This window comes from Anolis carolinensis, chromosome 6, assembly GCF_035594765.1.
Source record: "Anolis carolinensis isolate JA03-04 chromosome 6, rAnoCar3.1.pri, whole genome shotgun sequence".
NCBI classification, from domain to species: domain Eukaryota; kingdom Metazoa; phylum Chordata; class Lepidosauria; order Squamata; family Dactyloidae; genus Anolis; species Anolis carolinensis.
The window spans coordinates 100,602,416-100,623,332 of NC_085846.1; the positions used below are offsets into that span (position 1 = coordinate 100,602,416).

The window sequence follows — 20,917 nt, forward strand, 5'->3', positions numbered from 1 at the left end:
AAATCTGGTTTTGATTTCTGACCAGGATTCCCTCCACTGCAGAAGACTGCAAAAGAGGCAGAAAAGATATATAGTTTTGTATGCTTCTTCAAGAGACCTCCTTGCACAGTGTTAGTGCTCACTTGCAAGCAGAAATCTCATTGCTCCACTGATTTAAGGGAAAATAATTGCCATTATAAATATTTAAACATTAAGCAATCATGCAGAGTATTTTTAATTTGGGCACAATTTGCCTAATATGTAAATTAGGCACACAGGTTTAATAGGACACAGCAACATTTATACACACAGCATATGAGTCAATTTATTGCAAGGTACCTAGATTGTGAATTATAAACTGCATTCCCGGTATGCATTTTTCTTGTGACTGTCATTTGGATGTTATAACCTTGTGATCATTCATACATGACTAATAATAAATAAGAGATTAAACAATGAAAATCTTAGAGGAAGGGATGCTTGAGGAATTTGAATTTTAGTATGAAAGTGTCTAATATTCCCTGCAGTAATGTGAAAATCAGAACCTAGTTATTTGGTGGCTTTGTCACTTTGCAAATATTCAGGCACAGATCCATATTTAATAAACATGTAAACATGCATTCAAAATTAATGTTGAAAGTGAATGAGTTTAGAAATATGATTTTTAAAAATGTTTGGGATAGTATAGTTTTGAGAAAGGAAGATTTGTATGAAAACAGGACAGAAAACTCTGAAATATGTAAATACAAGTGAAAGTGACACCGGTTAATCTATTTCTACATAAACATTTAATCACTTGTAATACACAATAAGACACAAATTGTGGCTCGCTTTAGGAGAGAAGTTACTCAAAGAATCAAAAATATTCCTTACAGTCTGACTTGAGTAAAAATATTCAGATTCTCGCTTTTCTTTATGTTTCAAGTAAGAACAAACCGGGAAGCATGAAACTTGCATCAAAAGGTTTAGAAAAAGAGATATCTATCTACTTATCCAGGTATCTTTGAGGGCTGCTATTTCTTATTATAAAGACAGACAAAAAGGAAGCAAAATACTGCCAAATGCACACAATGAATTCAATGCAGGACTCTTAGGAGAGCAAACAATTACGATTGCATTTTCTTCCTGAGAGTTAATTCCCTGTCCCAACTTCGACCAACAAAAGCTGTAGCAAATTAAATTTCTCTACTGCAAACTATCCCTCCCTTTCCCCTCTCAAATCTCTCTGTTTTCTTTTTCACCATCATTTTTATCTCGCCCAATTATTTTCTCCCGACTCCACCATCTTTGCAACACTTATCTTTCACATGTTAATTGCTATTCAGTGGCTCACAAAAGCAAACACTAAAGCAGCACCGAAGAGGGAACCTTGGCATAATTATTTTAAGGGCATGACATCTGATCATACACAGGGTTTAAGTCATTCATGATCAGGTCCTGAAGGGAGAAACAACTCCAGAAAAACAGCCTTGCTTGTTTAGTTGACTGGCATTTGGGCATTTGGTCCCTTTTGCCCACAGTAAGAGTTTGTAGTCTGTTTGGCAGAGAGCAGCACCCAAGTGGTTTAAAGAAAATGTATCTACAGCAGCTTGGATCTGATTTTCTACACTGTTGTTCAGTGTTATTCCAGTCCAAGGCAAACTGTTTAAAATTAAAAGAAAACTTTGGGTTTAATTAACGATTAAATAGGAAAGCCTCGTTGAAAAGAATAAGCTTTTCTCGCAGAGTAGAAGAGCAGAGAAACTATTTGAAACTCAAAAAATTAGCCAGGCAGACACATCCCCCTCCCTTCGTCCTCCCAATTCTCACTGCTTTAAAGCAGTGAAAAATCATTCATTTGTGGAACAATCCTTCGGTCGCTTTTGCCATGGCCGTTGTGGATATTTGGCAACATCGGACTTTTTCCAGAATTTTAGCAGCGAGGCTGGAATGAAAAGGTGGGGCCACCATACACATTACAGTCCGCTAAGCACAAGCCCCCACCGGAAAATTTACTCCCTTGCTGGAATCAAATGATTCTACGTAAGGTATGTGCAACGGAGCACATTTCACCACTGTGCGAATGAAAATATGGGGCTTTCTCCAGAGCCGCATTTTGGCAAAGTGGCACGGTGCTACAAGGGAAGACGCGGCCGCTTCGCAGGACGATTCGCAGCTATAACCAACCATCTGAAAACCATTACTGCACAAGCAGTGGGTTTTCCACATGTTCAGATACTAGACAAGCAGGTTGTCCTTGAAGTATTGTTCCCCGGGGGGAGAAGGAAAACCCAAAGAAAAGTATTCTAATATCAGATCACAAGTGGGCTAGAGCCAGATCAAAAGGGGGGGAAAGGCCAAAGCAGTCTTTTGGCATGTCTGCTGGCAAAACTACAGGGAAAGATAAGGGAACAGAGGGAATGAACGGAAAAGACAAAATATCAGGAAAATTATATCTTAAAAATTACTGCGCCCAATATATCCCCAGCCAGCATGACCATCAGTCCACCTAAAAGTTACTTTTCCAAGTAGAAATCACTTATTTTGATGCTGAAAGCATTGGTTTTTCTAATGACGATGAGCAATAAAAATGCTGCTCTCTGTTATCCAACATCTCATGTCACTTTCAGTATAACTTGTCAATAAAGAAAGTACAACCTTTTAAGAAGTAAGAAAACATCTGTAGTGTTTCTTATTTGAAATTTAAAGTCAGTAAGTGAGTTGAAGGCAGAAATACGCAGACAAAATTAGAGAAAGATCATATCTTAATGACTCTCTTATAAGTATATAAAGCACCTGATGTGTTTTAGCTAAGTGCTTGTGTCTCTCACTCTCCATCCCTCCTATTGGATAGATAACCTATGGATAGAAGATCTAAATACAATTTCCAGTTTTCGAAAAAATGATGTATAGACAAAATTCAAAATGCATTTGGTAAGGTTTCACAGAAACATATGGCTGATGTGGTGACCCTTCCTCCTTTCTACATTTTCTTTTTCTGCTTTTGTTATACTGGAACATTTTTCCAAGTAAGCAAGATCCCTTTTAAATGTAAATATGTTTTAATATTTTTAAAAATAAGGGGGGGGGATTGGAGGGTAAGTGGGTGAAATGAAATCTCTCTATTACCAATGCGTAAAGGTGATAATTGGGGTGTGTGCATTTAATGGAACTGGTGGAGCAAAAAAAAAAATGGAGTGCATCCCTGTTTCATAGATCTGACATTTACTGACTGATAAAAAATCCTCTCCCCAAACACAATTGACACAAGATCAAATTTAGGCCATATAAGATCAACATACTGTTCTGAGTATTTTTTTTAAGAGCTTCTTCACCTATTTGGCTTACATAGCTACACCTGTAATATAAATTGAGAATATGTTTTTAGCTTCTGTTAAGTATTTCTGTAGGATGGAGAAATGTATTAGGATGTTATTTAGCTGACACATATACCTGGTTTTGATCTTTGTTCATCTTTGAAGAATCCTACTTTTTAAGAGGGTTGGGATTTGTTGCCACAGGATTGCTCACAGCTGTCATTAGGTAAGTACATTATCCATTAGTTTATCCATAAACAGCTTAGCTCTGAAGCTGTGAACTGCATTAAAATACTCAGTTTGTGTCAACTTTGCTTCTGGGTAAAAGAGGTAGTGATTATTACCACCTTGAGTTGGAATCCTTTGGGAGTTTGGTGACCCTGCTTCGGTCTTTATATATCAGAACGCTCTCCTGATAACAAGCTTATCAATTCTGCCCATAATTGGGTTCAGAAACTTATCTAGACTAGCTGTAACACACAATAAAGTGTAGATGCCCAACCCCTAAAAGGATTTCTTCTTTAACCTGTGGCTATTTCTATCTCCACGCTCACCTACCCACCCACCTACCCACCCCACACACAGACTTGTTTGGCTCTGTTTTTAATGATTACTGTATAAGAGAATTCTTTTTCTGGAGCTGCAGACAGAATTGCAATCTTGGCTTTATGGCTTTGCGGTGCTGCTTAAGAGAACATGAAGCAGAAAGTAACTTTTAAAACCAACGAGCATTCTTTTATCGGCTTCCCGGAATATTGATTCCACCATAACTGTTCCTTTGAAGCCGGAGGAATTCTGCTTTCAGCCAAATGCTTCCCTCTCTAAGTCCCCCTGCTGTTAAAATTATAGACCAATAGCTGCTTTCAGTAGAACACATAAATCCATTTTTTAAATTATGGGAAGTCAAGCACAAGCCACAAATCCATAAGGGGAAACAAGATTTGCTCATTCAGATAAGGATGTATTGGTTGATTGATGCTGGCACTGCTTAAAACCTCTAATTTCAGAAGAAGGTACAAGTAATCTAAAATTGACATAGTAGATATATTAAGACAACTAAGCAAGCTGTCTTCAAAAATAAAATTAACTGTAGTAGCATTCTCGAAAACCTTTGAAAAATACACTTTTCAGAGGAAAACAGTCTCAGCTATCATTCTGACCAACAGCCAATGTCATCTAAAATGAAATGGATAAAACAACCGTAGAATAAACTGGAGGTTCGGAGATAGAAAAAGATTTCAGTGCTGAAGTGCTGTCAACTTCAAACACACCTAATGTAATGCAACTTTGCATTTTGTAAGAACGAAAGACACAAGTGATAGTCTTGGAACTCAAACAGTATTTCCATCTGCTTGCTGAAGACCCAATGTGAGTGCCCATTCCCAGTTCCAACAGTTGAACTGCTTTACTAAAGAACCCAGGAGCTCTTTCACTCTTCCCAAAAAAGATTATGCACTGTTTTTGCTCATTTTGGTGCAATGGTTAGAACAGCAGAATGGAAACAGGAGACCCAGGTTCAAGTCTCATTGGATCATTATCATAATTTTATTTATTTTATATGGGGCCATCTCTGTACATGGTAAAAGACAACAAAATATTTCCCTGAATAATAGCAGACTCTCATTTAACAAGCGCTCATGAGGATTGGTAGGGGTCAGACAAATGTAGTTTCTGGTTGCTTGAACATTACTATTAACAGGCCTAATACTATATCCTATACTACACCATACCATAAACTATATTGACTTGATATTAACACTGAAATACAACAATTAAAGACAAATAAAGACAAATAAAGACAAACTTAATGTAACATTCTCCCTAAAAATTGATTTCATTTTTATTTTAATTTAAAGTATTATTTCTTCGATTTTTTTGCCAGTTGCTTGAGTTCCAGTTAACGGAGAGTTCAGTCTACAACCTAATAAAGAGGTGACTCAAAAGGAAAAGGGGATTGCATTAAGTCCAGAAGGCGCTGCCTCTTTTTCTCTCCCTCTGCAGCCAGGGCAGTGGCAGTTGGGAGGGAGGGCCTTTCATCCGCTTTGGGTCTGAACATAATGGGAAAATGCCTGCCTCTTCTATCCCTCCACAGCCAGGACAGTAGCTGTTGGGAGCAAAGGAGGGAAGACCTTTCATCTCCTTCTGGGTTTAGGCATGATGGAGTTACGAACCCGACTCGATGACCTTGGCAGTCACTGTCTCCCAGCTTGATCTACAATACAGAATTGTGAGTTTGAATTTTTGCTCATCTATAAAAACTCACAGGGTTGTCTAAGCATGTCACACTCTCTCAGTCTAAGGATAATACAATGGGAAACATCTCTGAACAAATCTTGTCAGGAACCTCCCTAACAGTTTGCCATTGAGTCACTGTAAGTTAGAAACAACCTGTTAGGTATAGAAGAAATGTTCACCAGAATCCTGTATTGGAATTTATTCTCCGTAAGATTTATATATACAGGTACTAGATTCAGGTAGTTTGGTAACATCTACATCCAATACAGAGTTGCTGTTATGTTATGCCAAAGAACAATCACCCCGATACCCTGCCTGTATGCTCAGCTGGGCATGATGAGGCAGTGTTCCAAGTTTGTTCCAGCTTCGAAGTGGGCTGGGTTTAGGGCTGTCTGGATAAGAGTGAACTACAACTCCCAGAGCCAATCACCCTGAAACCTTGCCTGTATGCTCAGTTGGGCATGATGAGACAGTGTGCCAAGTTTGGTCCAGATCCAAAGTTGGCTGGGTTCAATGCTGTCTGTTTAAGGGTGAACTACAACTCTCAGAGCAAGAAGTGCGTGAAGCTACTTGGTCCATCGTCCCCCAATTTGCCTAAGGATGGAAAGGGGTTCATGGGGGTTCTGTGGGCCAAGTTTGGTTTAGTTCCGTCACTGGTGGGCTTCACAGTGGCCTGTGGGAGTCGTAGTGATTGAAAGTACTACAAATCCCATCACCCATAGTCCATCATCCCAAATGGCACCAGGACGTAAAGTGCATCATGGGGATGAAGTATGCCAAGTTTGGTCCAGATCAGTCATTCCTGGTGGTCTCAGTGGCCTGTGATAGTGGTGGCCAATCAGAAAGCTGGCACATACACCACCGTCCACCGCACACATACCCACATACATACAAACATTGACTTTTATTATATATATAGATATAGATATAGATGGTACAACAATCTGCATTTATGGGATGATTTCTCTGGGCTCAGTAGCAGACTGCTTGATGAAGCTTTCCCCCTATCCCCTGGTGTTTGTGTGGGGTGAGAGGTACCCACAGACTATTGCTGGTTGGTGCTGGGGGATAGAGACCCACAGTGTTGAGTAAAACGGCAGCCATAGCTTTACTTCTTCCCCCCCGAGGACAACACAATACCTAAGGCAGAGCATCCTGCTCCTCACTTCACCGCATAGCCACGCCTATCACTATGTCGTATTTTCGGGGTATGGCTTATATTGCACAAATGCTTAGAAATCCTGCTACAGCTTATTTTATGGGTATGTCTTACTTTCACAGAAACAGGGTAGTAGCAAAGCCAGCAAAGTACCCAACACACATCAATGCGCCTATCTATATCATGCATCAATGTGACCTGAACAACAATGTGCATTGAGCACTAGCTCTACTATCCTGAAACACATCATTGCATTTCATTGACACAGTTAATTAGTGCCTCTATTACTTAGCAAAGAATATCTAATGTTAAGTAAAAGGTGATGTAGAATTTCAGCAGCAGTTTTTTAAATGCGTTGGAGTAGATCTTACTGGGTTGAATAGAAAGGTCCATTAAACACCACCAAGGTTTTTTAAAAAAAACAGAGAAAGTTTTTAGTAAAAGAAATCATGGCAAAATGTGAGCTTGTTATAGAATGAGGTATAGTCTACTTTCATTGAAGTCAACGGCAACACTTCCATTGTATTGTGTTTTAAAAAAAAAGTCTAGAATGAGACCAGCTGTAAAACACTGCTTTTAGAGAGAACAAATAGAGAACAAATGCTTTTGAAAAAAACAAAGCTCCCATTTTATACCTGGTCTGCCGGGGAAACTGTTATTTCTTTTTTTCACATTGCCCTACTCGCTGTAAATTGCCTGCCGTTTTATTTTCCCTTCAAAGGAGCAAGAGCTTTGCAACTCCATTAATGCACAGGCTGATATCATTGAGATGTACCTGCTTAAATCCATTCAGCCCAGATGGGAGAATAAGCTCTTTGCTTTGCCAAGTTTCAACCCAGACTGAATTTTTACAGCTGGATTATAAAAGCTTGGCTCTCTTCGGTTTTTTTATAAAGCATTTCATGGAAATATTGATACAACTTTAAACGCAGCAGTACGAACAGTGCCGTGATAGTCTAATATTACACAAGAGACATGGACCAGTCCAACAGACAGCGATATGGGCAGAATTTTTACCAGACTATTAGCTGCTGTTGTTTTATTTACATCAAATGATGGAAGTAGACTGGAACACACAAGAACAACCCTTCCAGGGACAAGGTTTCAAGACAGACATTTTTCCAGAAAGAAATGAAGTTTTTATGGGCTCCCCTTTCCCTTAGGTTTCCTGCCAAAAAACACAGTCTCCCCAATTCCAGCCCCAACCTCCCCTCCCGCTACTGTTGAATTGGCATTTGGGGCTTTACATTAATCATATTCTTGCTTCCTCTTGTATATACATGTGCTTCAGTTCAGTTGAGCACCAATGTTCAAGCATTAACATGTGCTCGCTCAGGGTGGCTGGGGCCTGATTGGGTGACAACACCCACCTGCAGAAGGTTTTCATTTGAAGAGTCATGAAAATGATATTAGCCATAGACATGGGCATCAGTGTGTTGAAACATATGTACAAAAAAGATATGCCTGGGAATCAAAAAGAGGAACTCGGGTATTTCAGACAAAGCCCAACAGAAGGCGGATAACCAACATTTAAAATATTAATTGGGGGAAAGTTTTATATAATTTATATATAATTTATATATTGGGGTAATATTTTATATACTCATGTATAAGTCTAGAAATTTTAGTCAAAAATCAACATGAAAACTAAGTCAACACATCCATGGGCCAGTGCTATTACTGAACCTTAACTAAGGAACCATTCTCTTCTTTGAGTAGAGTGGTGAAAACAAAAGCTCAGTTCATCCCAAGAGAACCTTTAAAAAGCACTGTGGGCATGCATTATTGTGATGAAGCTTGATGGAACAAATGTCTTTTAGTAGTCTCTTCTTTCTTATTGTCTTCTTAAGTTTCTTAAGTCTGCTTATATAGGTTTCACTGTTGATTGTGGCACCATTTTACAGAAAATCAGCAAGAATAGTACCCCATGTGTCCCAAAAAACTGAAAACCCCCACACGTCATTTTTCACAACCCAGGCAATTGCCTGTTTGGACCTCTGAAGGACAACCTATGTGGTTTCTGATTGAATGACTTGAATGACATTAAAACAGCTTGAAAATCATGGCTCACGAAGCAAAACCCTGAATTTTTCCAAAATTGTTTTGATGCCTGGCGCAAATGTGTACAAATTGATGGTGACTATGTTGAATGAGAGTTTTGTGTAGCACCAAACCAATATTTGCCAACAAACACAAAGATCTACAACGCCAATGATGCAACTGTTATATACAGTATAAATTCGTATTAAATGAAATATAATTGATACAGAATTTACAATTCAAATGGTATTGCTCTGTACATTTGGATAATTTCTAACTTGAACAATATTTGTTCTATGTATAAACTTGTGGCTTGTCAAATCAATGTGGTACCACCGAGAATGGATACTACAACTAGTTTCGACTCTTGGTCTTTTTCAGGTGAGTTTATCTGTTAATTTTGCTTAAGCGGCTGGGAGGGGGGGGGGCTGTGGCTGTTAGGAATTGTGGAAGTTGAAGTCCAAACACCCGGAGGACCCAAGTTTGCCCATGCCTGGTCTTACCCAAGGCTAAAACCACTGCACCACATTAGTTTTACATCTCTTGAAAGCCTACAAAGCATTTCAGTTAGTATAGCTGAAGGACGTTCAATCAAATAAACCTGGGTGCACTGGGTAGACCCTTAGAAACACTCAGAACATGTTCGGTATGACTCTTTCATCATCTAATATTCATGAACTTAATAGTAACTTAATAAATAAATCTACAAGGAAAATGTGAACCATTTGGTAAAACTATTAAAATTGCTAGATCCCTCATCTCCCTCTGCCCTTTTCTGGAACATCCAAATTTCAAGTATAATGACAAAATACACACCCACACACAATTTGTCACATGGAAACACACACATGATTTTTCACATGGAAAAATGGCAGGTGTGTTTTATAGAATCCGAGAACACTACAGTAAACCTTTGACAGGTACTAATTATAGGAAAGATCAGAAGAATTAAATGGCCAATAAATATATATGTAAATGTCAAATTCTCCCCATTTCTCACATAAATGCAATAGAATTACGGTTTTCAAAGGTTATTAATAATTAACTAAACTTATTAACTTTATGATGCTAACTTTGCTATCTCAGGTGCAGGGTGCATGAATGCATATTCTTGAATATTATTGCACAGGTTGGAGGGATGTGTGGTCCTCCAAATGTTGTTTGACTACAACTCCAATGAGCTCTAGTCAGACGGTTATTGGGAAAGGTGAAATGGGAAATAGTCCCGCACAGTGGTTCTCAACTTGTGGGTTCCCAGGTGTTTTGGCCTACAACTCCCAGAAATCCCAGCCAGTTTACCATCTGTTGGGATTTCTGGGAGTTGAAGGCTAAAACATCTGGGGAACCACGGGTTGAGAACCACTGGTCCAGCAATGTATAGATGGCCATATTTAAGTGCTTCCCCACCCCCTATATTTTCACTTGGAATGTTATTTGGAATCTTCCACCTACAAACCCCAAATCTCAAAATGGCCAGTCAAGTAATCTCCTCCACAATTGCAGCTCCTACTGATGGAAAATTCAGGCAGGGAGTCCATTGACTATGTCCAAGCAGCAGCAACCGGGGTGGGAGGAATTAGAGCAGCGGCCAGGAGTAGACCACTTGTATATGTTATTGGCCCTGAAGACATTATATTTCAATTTACATCTAAAGGGAGCTGGACAAAAATTGACCCACTAGGCTTTTTAAACATTTTCCCCAAAAGGCCATGGAATTAAAAGCACCTGCTCGCAGATCAGCTAAACTAAATAATATCCACTGAAGTCTCATTCCTATAAGCTAAGGGGAATATTTTCAGAAGCCAGCAAGATAGATGTAGCACGAGCCCAGAGGAGTAAGAAATACAAGGAATGGCCCACAATAATGAATCGCCATCTGGACATGAGCAAGCTGTTTTAACCCACCTACCATTTGAACAGATTTAGAAATTAAATTTATTGTTTACAGAAGGACTCAATTTTCTTCTTCCAGTTTTCACACCCTTTAAATATCCTATTTTTGAAGTAGTGATTTTTTTTTCCTGACTAATGTTGCTGGCTGAAGTTTTAAGAGTGGACCATGTGCTGGAAAAGTTTTATGGAGGTCAATCAGAATAGTAGAGCCATATGAGAACTCCTGGAAGTGTGCCTTTTAATAACTGGCCCCTCATTGGTCATTCTTGATGGAGATTACAAAATTTCTTGGCCCCATATCTAGGAAGACTGAATCATAACTCAGTCCCACTCAAGCAAGATTGTTGGCTTGGTTGAAAAAAAAAAAAGAATCACAATAGGTACTGAATCCATTGCTGCACGTTTAATAGGGAGCAGAGCCGAGATAAGTTGAGCCTTGAATGTATATCTTCAATGATCCTTCAAGAAGCATGGCTAGCTGCAATCCAAAAAGTTACTTTTCCATGCTCTGCCAACTATAGAAACATGAATGTTCCATAGCTTGCATTAATCTAATGTATTGAAATATATCTCCTACAGTTCCACAACCAACATAATACACAGTTTCAATATAAATTGGGAGCCCGGATGGCGAAGTGTGTTAAAGCACTGAGCTGCTGAACTTGCAGACCGAAAGGTCGCAGGTTCAAATCCCGGGAGCGGAGTGAGCGCCCGCTGTTAGCTCCAGGTTCTGCCAACCTAGCAGTTCGAAAACATGCAAATGTGAGTAGATCAATAGGTACCGCTCCGGTGGGAAGGTAACGGCGCTCCATGCAGTCATGCCGGCCACATGACCTTGGAGGTCTCTATGGACAACGCCGGCTCTTCGGCTTAGAAATGGAAATGAGCACCAACCCCCAGAGTCAGACATGACTGGACTTAACGTCAGGGGAAACCTTTACCTTTACCTTTTTTACTTCAATATAAATATTGAAATAAGACAATGCACAAAAAAGTATAGGCTTCCTACAACAGAGACAAAACTTCACGTCCTGAGTATACTAAAGGTACAGAATTCTGCTTTATCTCAGTAGCATAGCAAGAAAAAAGTGTGGTGCATCTTTATACTACCTCAAATAAAAAAACACCACACAAATGTGCCATTGATCTTGTCTATATCTCAGATTCAAACTCTTTTTTTTTTTTTTTGCAGTGCCAGGCATTTGTCTTCCATGCCTACAGTATTTTTTAAAAATCTGTCATACTTCTCACTGAAATGCAATTCAGATGTTCCGAAGTGGCTGATGTTCCGTCCCCCAGGACGATGGTTTGCCTTACCTATTGGTCGTTTGTTTGTTTTCCCTCCTTTACATTTTGTTTGAGCCTCTGGCTGCAAAAGCCTAGGAAAAATGGCTTGGAATCTGCAAGAGCTGGCTGCAGTTTTCTTTGCAGTGATTGGTCAAAGAATGCAACATCTTAGGACCGCCCTTTTTACCAGGGTCTAGTCTCCATTTTGGAGCTTCATTCTGGCTATAGTCTTCCAACGTGCTGGAGCTGTGCAAGGCTAACTGGGACAAATCATCCTCAAAATCAGGCCAATCTAAGCCTATCCAAATTAGATAAGTATTGAATTATATTGATCTGGAATAGGAAATCTAGTTGGAGGAGCAGGGTTATTCTGTCGCTTCTAGAACTAATCTTTGCTGTAAAGATAGGGAAGGAAAGAGTTTCTCCTTCTAATATAGGCAGCGTGATTAGGGTATAGTGGTTTTATAATCACCTTTGCTTTCTGGAACCAGGGATAATTCTGTACCTAAAACCTATAGAAATTTGTTTCATTTTCTGCAACTTTAAGATCTGTGCCAGGTTTACAACCTTGTATGAATAAACATCCTTTTTTGAAGTTATCCAGACTCAGTCGTTCAATATCTATAGGACAGCTTATAGGGATTTGCAGTTCGCCCGGATAAAGGACAGCACGTTTCAGTTTTATAGTTTTTTATTGTCCGGCGGACGGCAAAGTTTTGAGGTAGATCAGCGGTTTTTCCGCTTGAGCTAGCTTGCACGGCTTATAGTTTTTTATAGTTTAGGAAGTTTAGTTTAGGCCGCGGCTTTTCCGCCTGAGCTCAGTCTGCATACCTAAAGACTCTACCAGCGTCTGAGGCAGTGGAGCCCGCTCTCAGACCTGAAGGAGTCAAATAGTGGGGCTCTATTTCCTTGCTATTTGGCTCGCGTGTGCGCACGTGGCCCAGTGGCTTTCTGAGTTTGCACAGGCTGTGCAGTTCCCAGCAACGTCCAGGGCTCCCTCGGCTGTAGACCTCGAGCCGCGGAGCACCAGCGACAGTTCTTTGGCTGGCTCTGAGGCGTGAAGCCCACCAGAACCAGGCTAGAACCTGGACAGGCCTGGCAACGCTGCTGCGAGTTCGGCCGGAGCACTCGGCCGGCTTCGACCTGCCTCATCGTCCTGCGGTGGTGACCTGCCTCATCGTCCTGCGGTGGTGACCTGCCTCATCGCCTGGCGGTGGTGACCTGCCTCATCGTCCTGCGGTGGTGACCTGCCTCATCGTCCTGCGGTGGTGACCTGCCTCATCGTCCTGCGGTGGTGACCTGCTTCATCGTCCTGCGGTGGTGACCTCCCTTCACAGCGGGGAGGAGGCGTCTTTTCTCTCCTCCTTTCCAAAGCCAGCCTCGGTGCTCCTTCGGCGGCAGGCCTCGAGCCGCAGAGCACGAGGTGCTTGAAAATTTGGCGAAGTCGCCATTTTGGCAGTTTACGTCACTCGGGCAAGGGAGGTATCAAGTGGCAAGTTGCTGTCAGTTGGCATTTTGCAGCTTGCCCACTAAAATCTGGCGCCAAAGGTCACAATCTTTGTAAAGTATAGTTACTTAGTGATATATATTGCTATGGTTAAGTGTTGTGCATTGTATTATATATTGCATTTGCTTTTATTGTAAATTTACTTGCTGGTATGTTGTATTTGCTTTTGTTGTAAATTTACTTGCTATTAAGAATACATAATGTCTATGCAATTTCAAGATGATACAGATGGTATACCTCCTTCTGAGGCTGAAAGTAGGAATGAAAGGCCCCAAAGGATAAAGCACCCTTCAGCCAAGATGCTAGCCCATCTAATAGGTGAAAAGGAGCTCCTCCATGTGAGGTTAGGTTCGGCATGGGAGCGAATTGTAACATTGATGGACAGAATTGAGAGCTTGGGTATTACAAGGGTGCCATCCATATTACAGACCGACCTTGAAGAGACCTTCGGTCTCTGGAGGGGTTTGGTGTCTAAGATAGTCCAGGTCCTCGAGCGCATTAACGCCAAGGATTCAGAGTTAGAAATAGTGAGTGTCTTAGCTGACACTAATGAGAAAGAAAATAAGGTGAGGGCAATTCTAGATGCCTTGGAATTTAGTTCTCCACCTGTTAATCTAAGGTCTGAGCCAAAAGGAAATCAGTCTTCCTTATGCAGCCATGAGACCAATCTTTTAAAATCACCTGCTGTGGCACTTAGTCTTAAGTCCAACCGCTCTAGCCAGGTATCTAAACTAAGGGAGTGTGCATCATCTAAACATAGCCACTCTAGCAAGTCTTCTGCTGCTGGGAGTGCCATCTCTTCCCTAGCTGCCTTGCACATTAAGGAGGCTGCACGTCTGGAGCTAAAGAGCAAGGTAGCGGGGGCGGAGGCTGATGCTAAGGCAGCTGATCTCACCCTTCCCTTTAAAGAAGAAGAGCAACGACTGCAAATAGAACAGGCCCGTAGACAAAGCGAAATGCAAATAGAACAGGCCCGTAGACAAAGCGAAATGCAAATGGAACAGGCCCAAAGGCAAGGTGAAATAGAAATGCTTAGAATAAGGATGGATGCTACTGCCAAAAAGGTAAGGGCTGAGACTTTGGCCAAGGCCCTAATTGAGCCACTCACAGAAGAAAATGTAAGTCAGTTGCCGAAGCAGGACCCTTCTTCCAAGGTGCTTGTGCATCTTAATAGCTTAAACAGCCAGTTTTCGGATGAGGAACAGGAAGACTTCTCTCCTTACCCAGAGCAGGGCCCCAAAGTCACTTTTGAGTTTCCTGCAGAGCAGAGCGTCATAGCGGGGAGCTCACCCTTGCCCGAGCTACCTGTGCCTCCTGCTAAATCCCTAGGTCAGTCAATCAGGGCCTCAAGGCCAAGTGCTAGTTGGCCCTTACAGACAGCTGCACAGGGAGCCACCGATTCGTCAGTGGTCGATGTCATCCCTCCAAGAGACCAAAGGTTGACGCAAGGTACACGGTGGGAGTCCACTCCACAACAGCAAACTCCTCAATTGTTCCCTTCGACGCCAGAGTCCCAGCTTGTCTCCATCATCAGAAGCCCCAGAAGAGATCTTAAGGACAAGGGTGTCGAAAAGTTTTCGGACAAGCCTGAGGAATTTCTTCTCTGGAAGGCCACCTTCCAGAGAGCAATCAGAGACTTAAAGTTATTGCCTGAGGAAGAACTGACTCTTCTGGCTGCATGGTTGGGCCCAGCCTCATCCTCACAAGTTAAGAAGATCTACGCAGCCCACGTAGCCGATCCCGACAAAGCCCTGGAAAAGGCCTGGGCCAGGTTGCAGCAGAGGTATGGGGCCAGCACAGAGATTGAAGCATCTCTTATGGACAAGCTCCAAAGGTTCCCCGCTTTAAAACTCAAAGACTTCAAACTCTTGTGGGACCTTAGCGATCTCCTTACGGAATTAGAGTCGGCCAAGGAGAATCCAGAACTGCCCGGTTTGAAGTGCCTCGATCAGCACCTGTCCCAGAGGCAGATCTTGACCAAGCTGCCCTTCACTTTGCAAGAACGCTGGGGACAGGAGGTCTTCAACTACAAGGAGGCCCACTCCCAGGCATACCCTCCATTTTCTCATTTGGTCCAGTTCATCACCAGGGCAGCCAGAGAAAGGAATGATCCGCAGACGGGCCTCCCCACCTTATACCAAGGGACCCATCCAGGGAAGGCATCTGAAGTGGACAAGAAACCACCTAGAGAGGCCAATAGACCTGTCAGCGTAAAGGCAGTCGAAACTCAACACAAGACTGATGAACCCAGGTCGGAGGTAAAAGAGTTGCTTTGCCCTATCCACCAAAAGCCTCACAGCTTGGCCAACTGCAGGGAGTTTAGTAGAAAGTCATACAAAGAGAGGCAACAGCTAGTTCAAAAGCAGGGAATCTGCTTTAGATGCTGTGGAGCAACTCCACACTTTGCGTCCAACTGCAAAGAAAACGTCAAGTGTGAGAAATGCAACAGCCTCAAGCATTGCACCGCAATGCACAACTCCAGTGTCATCTCCCACCCCAAAGGGAACGTTTCACCAAAAGAAAAGTCAGCAGTCGAAGACACCGACAAGCCAGTCGTACCAGAGATGCAGGTGGAGGTTTCAGCAGTCGCCTGTACAGAGCTGTGTTCTGACTCGCACCAGTACAGAGTTTGTCATCCTATCTGCCTAGCGGATGTATATCCAGCCAAGAGCCCTTGGCTTAGAAAGAGACTCTATGTGGCCCTGGATTCACAGAGCGACGCCTCCCTGGCTACTCCAGAGTTCTTCCGCATGTTTGACCTTAAAACCAAGATGGTTGACTACACTATGACTACGTGTGCAGGAAAAAAGAAGTTGCAGGGTCGCATAGCATCTGGCTTTGTTGTCTCCTCTTGCGACCAGAAGAGGCAGTTCAAGTTGCCAGACCTGATTGAGTGTTCCTCCATCCCTCGGAACAAAAAACAAATTGTAACTAGAGAAGTTGTGGAGGCTCATCCACATTTGCGACGATTAAAGAATGCCATACCTGCTTTCCGTCCAGATGTGGACATTGCCCTTCTGCTTGGTGCGGACTGTCCGAACTTGTTCTATGTGAACGACCAAGTTAAGGGACCTCCAGGGGCGCCCATTGCTCAGCTGCTACCACTAGGCTGGACAGTTACAGGCCCAGTGTGCATAAACAAGATGCACCCACCATCGTCGTTGGACTCCAATCAAGCACAGGTGCTTAAAGGTGGACGTCCTACACTTGTGCGCAGTTGCCTAAGTCACATCTCAGTCTACTGCCAAGCAATAACTCCAGAGTATTCCTCCATCTTCAAAGTCTCTGAGAGAGACGAAGCCACAGCGCTCTCGAAAGATGAGCAAAGGTTTTCGGACATTATGAATGCTCAAGTCTCACGAAGTGCAGAGGTGAAAGCCTGCAAATCAACCACAGAAATCAAGATGGGCCAAAGATCTTGCCTGGAACCACACCGTTTTGAATGTTTTTCGGAGTGGCACAGTCTTCTTAGAGCAGTTGCTAGGCTTATACATCGTTTAGCTTGCAAAGATAGTGAGCCTTTACAGGTCCAGGATATGATAAAGGCTAAGAGCGTCATATTCAAGTCAGTACAGAGATCTGCTTTCAAGCAGGAAATAGCTAGGCTAGAGCAAGGGCTCAACATCCCTAATCAAAGTCTTCTAAATGAGTTAAACCCATTTCTAGACAAGGAGGGTATTTTGAGAGTTGGAGGAAGGTTAGCCAAAGCTAAACTCAAGGCGTGCATAAAAAACCCCATCATCATACCCCCTAATAGTCACACTGCATTGCTGCTCGTTCGGCATCACCATGAAAGGATCCATCATCAGGGTAGAACTCTAACTGAGGCAGCCCTTAGAAATGAAGGTCTGTGGGTAGTTAATGCCAAAAGGTTGGTCAACAGTTGTATTTTCAAATGTGTTAAATGCAGGCGCCTTAGGCGAAACTGTCAAAGTCAGTTGATGGCAGAACTACCTCAGGATAGGACTTTGACAGACCCACCCTTTTCCCATGTGGGAATCGATGTGTTTGGTCCTTGGGAGGTTGTCACTAGGAAAACCAGGGGTGGTGTTGTAAATAACAAGAGGTGGGCAGTTTTGTTTACTTGTTTAGTAATACGAGCTGTCCATATAGAAGTCATAGAAGGGATGGACACTTCATCATTTTTAAACGCATTAAAAAGGTTCATAGCCCTCAGAGGGCCAATTAAGTCAATTCGGTCGGACTGTGGCACCAATTTTGTAGGTGCGACCAAAGAACTCAATTGTGTGTCTAGGTTTGGGAGAGACCCAAAGGTTCAGAACTTTACGAATACTGAACAAATTATGTGGACTTTCAATGTTCCTCACGCCTCCCACATGGGTGGTGTTTGGGAGAGGATGATTGGTATCAGTCGCAAAATCCTTAATGCCATGTTTTTGAGTCATAGGTCATTGACGCATGATGTTTTGGTGACACTTATGGCGGAAGTTACCGCAATTATCAACAACCGGCCGCTGGTTCCCCTTACCAGTGACCCTGAGAACTTACAACCACTGACTCCTGCACTTATTTTGACACAAAAGGTGCCAGGATGGAAGGACATCATGTTGCCAGTTCCGGACGGAACTCACAGTGCCCTGTGGAAACAGGTGCAGTCCTTGGCCAACCACTTTTGGAAAAGGTGGAAAGCTGAGTACTTAAGCCAGCTTCAAGCTAGAAGAATCTGGCAAAGCCCACAGGACAACATTGAGGTTAACAACGTTGTGTTGTTAAAGGACAAAGACTTGCCCCGCCATGCATGGCCCATGGGCATTGTATTAAAGACCTTTCCTTGCCCGGATGGTAAGGTCAGGAAAGTTCAATTAAAGACTTGCAACAGAGACAAAGTGTCCATTTTGGACAGACCAATTAGTGACCTCGTGTTGCTTATTGGAGATGTTTAAAGTTCTAGTGTTTGTATTGTTGTGTATACAAATGTGTTTGTATGTTTTTGATTGGTAAATTCCCACATCCTGGGAATTTAGCGGGGAGTGTTCCGTCCCCCAGGACGATGGTTTGCCTTACCTATTGGTCGTTTGTTTGTTTTCCCTCCTTTACATTTTGTTTGAGCCTCTGGCTGCAAAAGCCTAGGAAAAATGGCTTGGAATCTGCAAGAGCTGGCTGCAGTTTTCTTTGCAGTGATTGGTCAAAGAATGCAACATCTTAGGACCGCCCTTTTTACCAGGGTCTAGTCTCCATTTTGGAGCTTCATTCTGGCTATAGTCTTCCAACGTGCTGGAGCTGTGCAAGGCTAACTGGGACAAATCATCCTCAAAATCAGGCCAATCTAAGCCTATCCAAATTAGATAAGTATTGAATTATATTGATCTGGAATAGGAAATCTAGTTGGAGGAGCAGGGTTATTCTGTCGCTTCTAGAACTAATCTTTGCTGTAAAGATAGGGAAGGAAAGAGTTTCTCCTTCTAATATAGGCAGCGTGATTAGGGTATAGTGGTTTTATAATCACCTTTGCTTTCTGGAACCAGGGATAATTCTGTACCTAAAACCTATAGAAATTTGTTTCATTTTCTGCAACTTTAAGATCTGTGCCAGGTTTACAACCTTGTATGAATAAACATCCTTTTTTGAAGTTATCCAGACTCAGTCGTTCAATATCTATAGGACAGCTTATAGGGATTTGCAGTTCGCCCGGATAAAGGACAGCACGTTTCAGTTTTATAGTTTTTTATTGTCCGGCGGACGGCACAGCTGACATGAGGATTTTTTGTGAAGCGCTCGAAGGGTTCCAAAAGAAGAGGAGAGTTTATAGCCCCATTTAAAAAATGCATGTTCTATTTTGTAAAAGTTAACAGGAAGAATGAAAAGTTGGCAAGGCAGACAAGATAAAACAGCTATAAATCTGGCCCAGATTGAAAAGTCTTCCAGTTAATGCAGAGCACTCTAACCTTTGAGAAGGGCCGTTGGGAATTGTGGTCCTCAGTCTATTGCAATGGAAGACGTTGGAGGTCAAACTCCATAAAATCCGTAATGAGAAATGAGCGAGAAGAAGAAAGTGAGAACACTTCCAGGAGCATAAACACCTAAAAATAAATCACAGTCACTAAGTTCTAGATGCCTGGCGATTTTCTCAAGGCGGCTCCTTCCAGATCTAACCATCTGAATTGCTTCATTTTTATTTGCTCTGGCCTCCCTGCCCCTTGAAAAACACAAACTCAAATGAATTGATGAAGCCAAGGATCTTCCCACCCTTTCAGCTCTCCTTTGCTTCCTTTGCGGCTCAGAGACGATGTGCACTAAGCGAGTTGGAGGATTTTGTTTCCAAATATACTGAAAGCCATCCTTCTAGTCTGTTGTATAACAGAGGCAAAGACATTTTTATTCCAGCCATAAATTTGGCAAAAGACTGGCAGCTGAAAAAGGAGCGTTCAATGGGTGGGTACTGTACTTTCCTTATTGCTGCGCTTTTCAATGTTTTTGATACAACTGTGTTTTAATATTACAGTTCACCTACTTCTATTCTAATTCTGAAATCTTGATGTGTTTATCTGTACCTTGTCTTGTCCTACCTTTTTCTCAAAATTGGAACTTAAGACCTCTTACAACCAAACTAAAACAGGCACAGAGAAAAAAACAGAAAATTGAGGAAAAATCAGAACATTAAAATTTCAACAGCAGATTTATAATAATAAAACTCCATTGGACATCAGTCAAAAAATACAGCTCTTTAAAAAATGATTGCACAATATGCTTTTAACTACTTACATGATATGAAAAACCTGGAGCCCTTAATGTTCCCTGATATGCCTGGAGACTCACACCATAATTCTTCCTTGGTTACTGATTTCATTTCATACAGATGAAATGAGAAAGATCAGGTATGGATTAAGCTATCAATACATTGCATGGAAATAAATGCCATTGATAACGGAAGGCTTTTTCTCCAATCCTGAAATAAACTACTCCTGTTGAGTGAAAGCAACCTCTACAAAAAGGCTACATCTGTCCAATAGTGAGGTAGAAACTATCTACTAACTATCTGGGCTGGGCTGTGGTGCAGCTGGCTAGTAACCAGCTGCAATAAATCACTACTGACCGAGAGGTCATGAGTTTGAAGCCCGGGTCGGGTTAAGCCCCCGACCATTAAATAGCCCGGCTTGCTGTTGACCTATGCAGCCCTGAAAGACAGTTGCATCTGTCAATTAGGGAAATTTAGGTACGCTTTATGCGGGAGGCTAATTTAACAATTTACAACATCATAAAACTGTCAGCAAAACACGAGGAAAGGAATGAGGAAGTACAGCCACTAGTGGACAGTGAAGCAACAGCACCCCCTGTGGCCGGAATCGTGAAGCTGGAAAAAATGTTAAATGCCTCTGTGTCTGTATATATATGTTGTTTGTCTGTTGGCATTGAATGTTTGCCATATATGTGTTCATTGTAATCCGCCCTGAGTCCCCTTCGGGGTCAGAAGGGCGGAATATAAATACTGTAAATAAATAAATAATACTTCCATAGGTAGGAGGGAACAAGCTTGTTTTCTCCTGCCCTGGAGACTAGGAC

General features: G+C 42.1%; 1 protein-coding gene across 3 annotated transcripts in view; it reads right to left on the reverse strand.

Annotated features, from left to right (window-relative positions):
- The window catches only part of mkx (mohawk homeobox), a 77,635-nt gene that overhangs the window by 21,864 nt on the left and 34,854 nt on the right, over positions 1-20,917 (reverse strand). The window contains exon 6 of one of the 3 annotated variants that reach the window (XM_062984184.1): positions 912-5,487. The exons of the other annotated variants lie outside the window; for them this stretch is intronic. Within the exon in view, the coding sequence (XP_062840254.1) occupies positions 5,468-5,487 (20 nt within the window). The 3' untranslated portion in view covers positions 912-5,467. Of the gene's footprint in view, positions 1-911; positions 5,488-20,917 lie in introns of those variants that run through there. 3 annotated transcript variants of the gene reach the window in all.